The 10,818-nt window shown below is 39.5% G+C and overlaps 1 protein-coding gene across 1 annotated transcript; it reads right to left on the minus strand.

Annotated features, from left to right (window-relative positions):
* Positions 1-348: 348 nt before the first annotated feature.
* ada2a (adenosine deaminase 2a) lies at positions 349-9,791 on the minus strand. Its single transcript, XM_072435350.1, has 11 exons — positions 9,629-9,791; positions 9,007-9,338; positions 6,084-6,303; positions 4,448-4,661; positions 3,881-4,008; positions 3,718-3,808; positions 3,530-3,638; positions 3,311-3,468; positions 1,574-1,776; positions 1,397-1,494; positions 349-368 (listed from the first exon to the last, which is right to left on the minus strand). The coding sequence occupies exons 2-11, from the start codon at positions 9,308-9,310 to the stop codon at positions 364-366; spliced, it is 1,530 nt and encodes a 509-aa protein (XP_072291451.1). The 5' UTR covers positions 9,311-9,338; positions 9,629-9,791; the 3' UTR covers positions 349-363.
* Positions 9,792-10,818: the final 1,027 nt, after the last annotated feature.

A 10,818-nucleotide genomic window follows, 5' to 3' on the forward strand; every position in this document is an offset into this window, starting at 1 on the left:
AGGCCCAAAGTCACTGGGATGTTCTCCAGTCACCTGCGACCCCGAATGGGAACAAGCAGTAAAAAATAAACTCTCTTATGACCATCTGCAGCCTGTCTGTCCATGGGAGAAGGATCACAGAGCTTTCTACTTTTTCCCACTGTTTTTTTGTAGATTGTTTAAGGACATCTATTTGCTTAACATTGTTTAATCTGCTTCTCTATTTCATTGTTGCCCATCAAGGCAGCTGCTCTTGTGATTTCATGCGGAACACAAATAAATGTAATTGAATTGAATTGAAGTGGTGTACAACACCCATATTTACTCATCAGTATATTTGTTTTAATTTGGAAAAGACACTAGGCGAGGACGGGTGAAAAGAGGTCAGCCTAAACTGCAGGGCCCGGATTAAGGAGCGGCGCTGCTAAACAATCCGTTAATTTTTCCAAATTTGTATAGCAATTTGATAATTGCATAGCAAAACACGAAAGTGACTAACAATCAATATTTTCCATTTATATAACACGATTATTTATTTAAAATGTATTTGTAAACATTCTATTTAAAAAAAACTCTTAACAATAAAATAAAACAGAAAACTTGCAAATAAAATGAGTTGTTGAGCAAATTAATCAACACAAAGTCAGATGGCCTTATTTACAACTTTCTTCCATCTCATCATCAATCAGATGACTATTCTCAGGAGTCTCATTTACACATTAATTGTCATTACACTTACAAAAATTATGTGTTAAGCTTCTGATGGAAAAATAAAGGTTGCTGTGGCGTCTATCATGGTGTATTTTATGTGTTATTCAAATTGTACCGCTCTATTTGACCGCTCCATTCGATTTTTTGTTTTGTTATTTGATGACGGTCCCTAAGTACTCTCGTCTCGGCTCCGGCTGCACATTTGATGATGGTCCCTTAGTACTGACTCGGCTCCGGCTGCACATTTGATGATGGTCCCTTAGTACTGACTCGGCTCCGGCTGCACATTTGATGATGGTCCCTTAGTACTGACTCGGCTCCGGCTGCACATTCGGATCAGTGTAATTCGCTTCGCCCAAAATACTCATTTGATTGTTAAAACGAGGTTGTCATCACTTGGCAGTGTAAATATGAGTATTTTGGCATGTGAATGATCTGCAAAGACTTTTGCGTTTAGGAGCTATTGACCTCGGAAGTCCGAATCTGTGACGCTAACTTCATGACAACACAGGGTCCTACATGTGTCATGCCGTTATTGACGATCGATTGACGAGTGATCAGTACTTTTAGGCGCTTTGGTGATACAATTGAACACACATTTTTGTATCGCAAAAGCTGCGATACAAACACACTTTTTTCTGACAAATGCATCGCATTTGAGAGAAATTGCGTCGCATTTTGCGATGCGATACCGCTTATTCTGAACCCTGAACAGATTGAGTATTTTCAAATATAAACTTGTCCCATTTTTTCTGCCAGAAAGCCAAAGCTTTCTCTTGTTGCTGGGCTGGTAATGAACTGTACCTGGAAGATAACACAGGGATCATTTCAGTAATTATTAAGATATACATAACTGTTTACTCACACATTCTTTAACTCTGACCTTATGGAGTTAATAGCCAGTTCTTTGAGCGTGCCTAAGTCAGACCTTAAACCGCCAAATCCGACAAAGGCTTGGTAAAAGTCGTAGGACAAACCAGAGGCGCCGAACATGGCCGGATCGTCAGAGCTGATGACCAAAGGATGGTTCTCTGCCATCAGCACAGCACCGGGGTGGTTTCTCAGGTCGTCTACCAACTTCAAAACCTGCACAGAAAAACACACTGCTCGCTTACTTTGAAGAAGAAGCTTGTTTTTGAAAATGTTCATTCAACCTCTCTTCATCTTTTCAACATCGGGAATGTCACTGAATCTTTAATGATTGTGAAAAGAAATAACAGTGAAATTCTTGATTCATTTCCGCCAATGAATGTCTAATGTCTGTCCGGATGTATCTCTTCATTTCAGCCATAGTTCAAGTAAGACCCATAGGCTACAGCAATAGGTTTCATCTTTCATCCAAAAGTAATTCTCAATATTCCTATCTAGTCCGAGAACTCAAAAACAGGAGAATTCTCAATTTTGACTACATCTATACTTACACTTTGAATACATTTCGTTCATGTTCAAGAATTTGATTGTGACATAATTTCAGATGAAGGTCAGGGTCAAGGGAGATTCACTATTTTTGAAAGAAATATACAATCAGATTTGAAGCGATTGCAATCCAGTAACTTGTCGTATTAATATTAGGCCCTCAAGTACGTCTAAGCGATCATGTCTTTGGGATTGAATAATAGAACCACCTTCTGAGACTAGTGTAAAGCAATAATCTCCCTTTGGTTTATTTATGCTGACAGAGAATGTAAAGAACCAATTGTGTATTTTATTTTGACAAAACATGTAAAAGTAAATTTGACTTCCGGTTTTAGAGAGTGTACTTTTATTTTGAAGAGCTACTTCCTGTTTAGCGTTTTAGCGGAATTAGCTTGACAGAAAAATACGCTAAAAACGGAAGAAAAAGAAAAAGTTATCCCGGAGCACAGTCGACACGGTTTTTTGTATTAGCTACACTTAGGCATAAGGTACGTTTTACGTTGCATTAAAGCACAATTGTTGTATTTTGTGTAACCAAAGTCACTGATGTGTATTTATTACGATGTCATATCAAGCTAACTTTTCTGTTGTTTTGCTAAGGTGTAAGAGCATGGCATTTAGCATTTAGTATTTTTGTGTTTCCCAGCTCTTACGGTGTATTTGCAAGATTTATTGCCATTAAATCAAAAAAAATATCACTATCAAGTGTCAACCTTCATTAGGGGGGGTATGCTACAGAGAACGTGTTTGAACTTTGTGACAGTTTTGTTGGAAAAGGTCAAGTGATTAGCGATATTAACCATAAAACAGTTCAACAAATCTGGGTCAGGGTTAGTTCCAGCATGGCTTTCTGACCTGTCCTCCAGCTCGATGTTAAACCACAGGCGTTCTTGCTTGCCGTGTACCATGTGCATATAACTGATGAAAATAGAGTGTTTATTTTGCCATTATTAGTAGTATTATCTTGTCTTACGCTAGCTGTTATTTTATTTAATTTTAATTTATTTTTCCCCTCCATTCCTTTTTAGTAAATGAGAGGTTTTGTCTATAAGAGTTTATGTTTACAAGAGTTTTTGTTATAAGAGTTCTTCTATTAAGAGTGTTTTTTAAACTTGCTGTTATCTGTCCTTTTCCTCTGTATCTACTTGCGTTGCAACAATGAAATTCCCCCTTGTGTGGACAATAAAGGATTATCTTATCTTACCTGGTTGGAGACAGGGCAGATTTCCAGTGCCACTCCTCTTTTCCTGGAGAGCTCCTTGGCCACAGGGTGACGCAGCAGAGCAAAGCCATGTCCAATGCGCGACGTGTTGAACAACAGAGCATCCAGCAAGTTCTGGTCCACGTCTGAGCCCTCCAAATCTACACCAAGAAGAAAATGAGCATCTGTGTCTACTTTTGCACCAACAAAACAAGGGCGCACTAGTTTCTCCTGCATGGAAGAAGAAGGGAAGCTGCAGCCCTCTGTCTGACGGGAGAGACAGCTCATTTCTGAAGTACCACAGTGGTCTCCCTTGGTCTTCACGGCCCACCTGTTTTGCAACACACGGAATTACATAAGCACGCTTTTAAAAAAAACAGAAACAATAACCATGAATAACAGATTCTCACCAAATCAAAGCCTGCCATAAAATCCGGAAAGTCTTTCTTTAACTTCATAGCCTCCGCTACCACTTGAGCCATCGTGGTTGAATTCACGCCTCTGTGTATATCATTATCAGCGTCAGTGTAAAATGAATAAAAAGGTCAAGCAGTGGAATACACCGTGGTTTACCGCTGAATGGTGAAAATGATCCTCACTCCAAAGAAGTCTGGATGATCTGCAGTGAACTGTCTTGTTTGTTCCTGGTAGGTTTTTAGAGTCCAGGTCATGCTGTGGGTGCTGCCGTCCAGCTCATAAATCTAAAGGGAACAATGTTTAGTTTCATTAGGGACGGTATGATTTGTTGCATTTCCTCCGCCGATATCTGATCTACAGTAGGTCTTGCTGTGGTGGTTAGAATTTGCAGATACCAATATCGATAACAGCCATAAATTGAATTACATGTGTAGCAAAGTTCACAAACTATTTAGCTTCATTGCTCTATAATTTCCAGTAGAAATAGAATGACCTCTAATAAACAGAGCAAACATGTAGTTAAAGAACAAAAACAGATACTGCTGTTTAGAAAATGTGTTTTTGTTACAACCTTCCTCAAATATTGAAAATTATAACAGCCTTCATTTGAGTGGAAAAATATAGATTTGATTGCACTAAAATAGTCTTTTTGAAAATACTGCAAGTCTCCAACATGTTTTAAACGCTGAAATAAAATTAGAAGTAGGTTGATATGTTTTGTACCTCTGGGAGTAGCGCTCGCAGCTCTAAGTACATGACATTGTCCGTGTGAAACTCGCCGAGGCCTTGGTAATAGTAGTCCCTGAAGACTGGAGCGAAGGTGACGAGGCCCCACAGAGCGCGGAAAGCCTCTTCAAACCGGCCCCACACCACATCTTGTGTCGGGTAAACCACGTCCGGGTCCAGGTCAGTGAAGAGGGTCAAGTTCTTCATGATACTGTCGACGGGTGGAGGGGAAAATGCAGAAGGAGGGGAGAAGGAGGAGGAGGAGGAGGAGGAGGAGGAGGAGGAGGAGGAGGAGAAGAAGAAGAAGAAGAAGAAGAAGAAGAAGAAGAAGAAAGAAGGAAGGAGCAGAAGGAGAAGAAGAAGGAGGGGAGAAGGAGGAGGAGGAGGAGGAGAAGAAGAAGAAGAAGAAGAAGAAGAAAGAAGGAAGGAGCAGAAGGAGAAGAAGAAGGAGAAGAAGAAGAAGAAGAAGGGGAGGAGAAGGAGAAGAAGAAGAAGAAGGGGAGGAGGAGGAGGAGGAGGAGGAGGAGGAGAAGAAGAAGAAGAAGAAGAAGAAGAAGAAAGAAGGAAGGAGCAGAAGGAGAAGAAGAAGGAGGGGAGAAGGAGGAGAAGAAGAAGAAGAAGAAGAAGGGGAGGAGGAGGAGAAGGAGAAGAAGAAGAAGAAGGGGAGGAGGAGGAGAAGAAGAAGAAGAAAGAAGGAAGGAGCAGGAGAAGAAGAAGGAGGGGAGAAGGAGGAGAAGAAGAAGAAGAAGAAGAAGAAGAAGAAGGAGGAGGAGGAGAAGGAGAAGAAGAAGAAGGGGAGGAGGAGGAGAAGGAGGAGGAGGAGGAGGAGGAGAAGAAGAAGAAGAAGAAGAAGAAGAAGAAAGAAGGAAGGAGCAGAAGGAGAAGAAGAAGGAGGGGAGAAGGAGGAGGAGGAGGAGGAGGAGGAGGAGGAGAAGAAGAAGAAGAAGAAGAAGAAGAAGAAGAAGAAAGAAGGAAGGAGCAGAAGGAGAAGAAGAAGGAGGGGAGAAGGAGGAGGAGGAGGAGGAGGAGAAGAAGAAGAAGAAGAAGAAAGAAGGAAGGAGCAGAAGGAGAAGAAGAAGGAGGGGAGAAGGAGGAGGAGAAGAAGGAGAAGAAGGAGGAGAAGAAGAAGAAGAAGAAGAAGAAGAAGAAGAAGAAGAAGAAGAAGAAGAAGAAGAAGAAGAAGAAGAAGAAGAAGAAGAAGAAGAAGAAAGAAGGAAGGAGCAGAAGGAGAAGAAGAAGGAGGGGAGAAGGAGGAGGAGGAGGAGGAGGAGGAGGAGGAGGAGGAGGAGGAGGAGGAGGAGGAGGAGAAGAAGAAGAAGAAGAAGAAGAAGAAGAACACAAAATATTTGGCGAATTCTTAAATCATATTCCGTTTTACTTAAAAGTGTATTCTAAAGTATCCTATGAACTTTAAGGTATTTCTATCAAGAAACCGTATCTCCTGTAGAGTTACATCCTATAGATCATCCATTACGATATTATGAACCTACTGCACGAAATAGTGTAGCAATTATAATAAAACATTTTTTCACTTTTTACTGCAGGCTGGGAATACATCTATTTTAACTCTATACTCATTTTTCATTCCTCACACATCAAAAATGAGGACAAACTTGCTGCATGTTTCAATTACCTGTCATCAAGCTCGGTCACATTGATGGTCATCGCCCTGAGTTTTTCCACCAAAACCCAGGCAGAACAATGAGGCAATGGTTCGGGGATTTGGGAGCAGAAGATGAATCGTATGGACCGGGTGTCCGTGCAGCACATGTAGAGGTGAGGCCGATATGTGGCGTTCTTCACCAGCCACTCCACGGCCGTCATGGAGAAGTCGTGCACATGAAGAGCCGCCCCTAGACACAAAGGTTTCATCTATAATACGGATTAAACACTCTTTTGGGCTGATCATCCCCTCATTCCTCGTTTAGCGTGCGTGCGTGTGCGTGGTGTCTTTGAGTGTTTCTAAAGCTGTAACACTATTCATATTATCCAAAATAAGGTTTGTCCTTGTGTAGAACGTCTGTAGGACCTGTTAAAGACCTGCTACAGACCTGTTATAGACCTGTTACAGACCTGTTATAGACTTGTTCCAGACCTGTTATAGACCTGTTACCTGTTACAGACCTGTTACCTGTTATAGACCTGTTATAGACCTGTTACAGACCTGTTATAGACCTGTTATAGACCTGTTACAGACCTGTTATAGACCTGTTTATAGACCTGTTATAGACGCTACTACTACTGTTCCAGACCTGTTATAGACCTGTTATAGACCTGTTATAGACCTGTTTATAGACCTGTTATAGACGCTACTACTACTGTTCCAGACCTGTTATAGACCTGTTATAGACCTGTTATAGACCTGTTACCTGTTATAGACCTGTTATAGACCTGTTATAGACCTGTTACCTGTTATAGACCTGTTATAGACCTGTTATAGACCTGTTATAGACCTGTTACAGACCTGTTTATAGACCTGTTATAGACGCTACTACTACTGTTCCAGACCTGTTATAGACCTGTTACCTGTTATAGACCTGTTATAGACCTGTTATAGACCTGTTACAGGCCTGTTACCTGTTATAGACCTGTTATAGACCTGTTTATAGACCTGTTATAGACCTGTTACAGACCTGTTTATAGACCTGTTTATAGACCTGTGATAGACCTGTTGCGGACCTGTTATAGAACTGTTACAGACCTGTTACAGACCTGTTATAGACCTGTTATAGACCTGTTATAGACCTGTTATAGACCTGTTACAGGCCTGTTACCTGTTATAGACCTGTTATAGACCTGTTTATAGACCTGTTATAGACCTGTTACAGACCTGTTTATAGACCTGTTTATAGACCTGTGATAGACCTGTTGCGGACCTGTTATAGAACTGTTACAGACCTGTTATAGACCTGTTATAGACCTGTTATAGACCTGTTATAGACCTGTTACAGACCTGTTACAGACCTGTTACAGACCTGTTACAGACCTGTTACAGACCTGTTACAGACCTGTCATAGACCTGTTATGGACCTGTTACAGACCTGTTACAGACTTGTTATAGACTTGGTGGTAAGTAAGCTTGTTAAAGTAACACATTTTTTATATATTGCTACAGAAAATATCCCGATAAACGATAATATTGAAACTACATTAGCCACTGACACAATAACCTTAACGCAGGATGATCCCAGTAAACTCTTTGATAAAAGTATCACCTGTACCACAAAGAAAACATTAACTGCAACTGCAAGTAAAAGGGTTATTTAGTGTCCGTAAGTTGCTTATTTGACTCGCTAAAGGTTAAATCTGGTCATACTACAAAACAATTGCTTTTGTATCGCGACAGGCCTAGTGTTAGGGATGTGCAATTTATCAAATTTGAAGGGATGTCACAATATAACATTTTTGTGTCACGATTATTGAGAAGAAAAAATCACAATTAAACAATGATTTACCATTACTGACATCAAACCAAATTTCTCTCATTCAAATTGTGTAATAGATCGCAATTCCTCTTGTCTGCGACCAGCTTCATGAAATAAAACTGAAAATCAAGTAAATTATACACATATTAACAAGAAAAATATATAAAAACTTTCAGGCTTACTTTTTTAGAGTAAAGATTGAACTGAAATAACTTATTTTTGCTTCTAAACTGGTCACAATTACAGAATTGTACGATATAATTTTTTAATTTGTACAATTATATTCCAAACTGAACAATCACGAGTATCAATTAACCAAATAATCTTGACATCCCTAATTGAGATTCAGGCATTTCCAATCATCAATGAAAAAGTTGTGGTCTTTTTATTTGATCTACAGCCAAACCTGTATCTGGAACACAGTGATGGGTGGTAAAATGCAATCATTTCAAGTCTGTGTTGTTTATGTTCAGAAAATGTATTCTGAAAGCCATTTTTATTAGTTTTAATTAAGATAAAAACAAACAAAACAAATGAAGGGGGAAAAAACATGATTAATGTTGTTGTCACATCTCCCAGGTATATTTTCTTAGGTGGTACTTGGTAGAACAAGTTTGAAAACCACTGTCCTAATTTTTTTTCTACCCAATATTTTAAAAAACAAAACACATAAAACACCAAACAAAGAACAAGACCAGAGAAGCACCTTAAAAAGCACACCGGTAGCACAGAACATCCACTTAAACTCAATTCAGTCAGAATGTTATAATGACCATTGCTTTGTTTAATTTCTTGGTTATAACTCCTTATCTGTAAATCCCTATAAAAGTCCTGTTTCTCCCAGTTAAAGGTTTTTGTTAACTTTAAACTGTTAAATTTCTGGTAGAAAAAAAAAAGAAGTATACCTTTTGTTTGGCATAAAACCTTGATCAAAATCACACCAGTCCAAGATTTTGACTTCTTTGTTTGCCATTTCATTTGTAAATTCATTTCTGTCTGACAAACAGCAGGTGCAGCCACTATGCAAAGTCGCCACTATTTTTATTGTACACATTGTTGAAAAAGGGGAACATGGTGTTATCCTAGCGTGTGTGAACCATTGTTGCACTTCCTCATGAATATTGAGCATACCTTTTGGCACTTTCTGCAGCAGCTTGAAGATGGGGCTTTCCGTGATGAGGTCTCTGGCCTTGAAGAAGTGCATTGCAGGTGGAAAGTTTGCCCTCGTCACCACTTTCTGCTTCATTTGTACGAGTCGGGAGTTTAGCTGTTTCTCCTTCTCATTCAACACCATCTGACCTCCTGTTTGCATGGACACCTCCATCTGTATGAGAGACTCTCTGTGTTTGGGGTCTGGCATGGACAGACCTCCCCACGGGCAGCACAGGGCCATACACAGACACACCACCAGAGGGCGCCCCCATGAGCCGGCCATGGCAGTAGGTTTGAATCGTTGGTACGGTCTGGAAAAAAGCATTAACAACACATTGTTTGTATGACTATTAGTGGTTCATTTGTACCGTTTGTACCGTAAAACGTGAATGATAAGACATAAAAAACATAAAAACAAACTAGCACAGTTATTTCTTGTTGCACATATCTTGAAACTGTACGGACAGAATAAACTCTATTAAGATTTCCTCAATTTGTCCTTCAACAACTCATTATGTCTGAATGAAGCAGGACAACAACAACAACAACAACAACAACAACAACAACGCGCACGTGAATAAGTAAATACCGTGTTTCTTACTGCGCAGAGGCCGCTGTAGATCACGGAGTCTCGACAAAGCAAAGGTGCTTTTTGTCCTCAGACATGAAGACAAACCCAAGGACAGAGTAAACACATGACGTGACAACAAGCGCTCAAACTTGGTGCAAAGTCAGAATAAACAATCTTGCAAAGAGAACGGTTTTAGGCCAATGACGGAAGAATAAAGGCGTCCACGATCCAGCTCTGGTTTCTGGAGCCGCCCCTCGCTGGTTGTGATTGGTGGAGCCCAGTGTTGACAATGCCCTGATTGGTGGATTAGAGGAGTTAAGAACGGAAACTAAAAACTGCACTTTCTGTTTGTGTGACGCGTTGCAATTTAAATCTAATATTAAATAAACATTATTTTGGATTTTGAAATAAAACAAATAAAAAGTGAATTACTTGCACTTTATTAGTTACTACTCCCTTACTAGTTGCTTCCTCAAGAAAGTACCTTTGTAACATTACTTGGGGATTCATTTTATTGTAATATTGTGTAAATTAATCAAATACTTGCTGTTATGTTTTTGTAAATATATTTAAATATAGTTGAACAACAAATTAGTTTACATAAGTTATATTAACATGCAACCAACAATAGAAATGGGTAACATATCCACGAGTAGAAGTAGAACAGACAGTAGAAGTCATGTCTCTGGGTTAAGGTTCGTCATGACCTCTAACTAAGCACTGCTGGTGTTAAAAGCACTGCTGGTGTTGCAAGTGCTTCACACAGGCGTGACACTACTGAGTACCATAAATTATTTTTACACCAAAGTTAAAATGAACAAACTTGCCCTGAACTAGCCAACTTCAGAAGACACACATTTACTTAAGAAAAGATATTTATTTCTAAGAAATGTACATTATTCGATCCATTTGAAAAAAAATATCCATCAGTCAAATGAAACACCACTTAAAATGAAGCATACTGATATTTTGTCAAAGCAAATCGACCTATTAGACAAAAGTTTTACACATCCAGAGAACACACACATTTATATTAAAACAAGGGGAAATATACACACAACAAAACTTAAAAAGAGCAAATAAATATGATTCACATTTTATCACGTTTCCCATTGTGCAGAAAGACCACAGCAGAAAAACAGCTGAAAGGACTAAGTCATGTGACGCAGACACACACAAACATAAAACGTCATCTGTACGTTACAGGCAGTGCCACCTCC

The sequence above is a fragment of the Eucyclogobius newberryi genome, unplaced genomic scaffold (genome assembly GCF_026437365.1).
Source record: "Eucyclogobius newberryi isolate DKJ021-1_F unplaced genomic scaffold, fEucNew1.0.hap1 SCAF_7, whole genome shotgun sequence".
Taxonomy (NCBI): domain Eukaryota; kingdom Metazoa; phylum Chordata; class Actinopteri; order Gobiiformes; family Gobiidae; genus Eucyclogobius; species Eucyclogobius newberryi.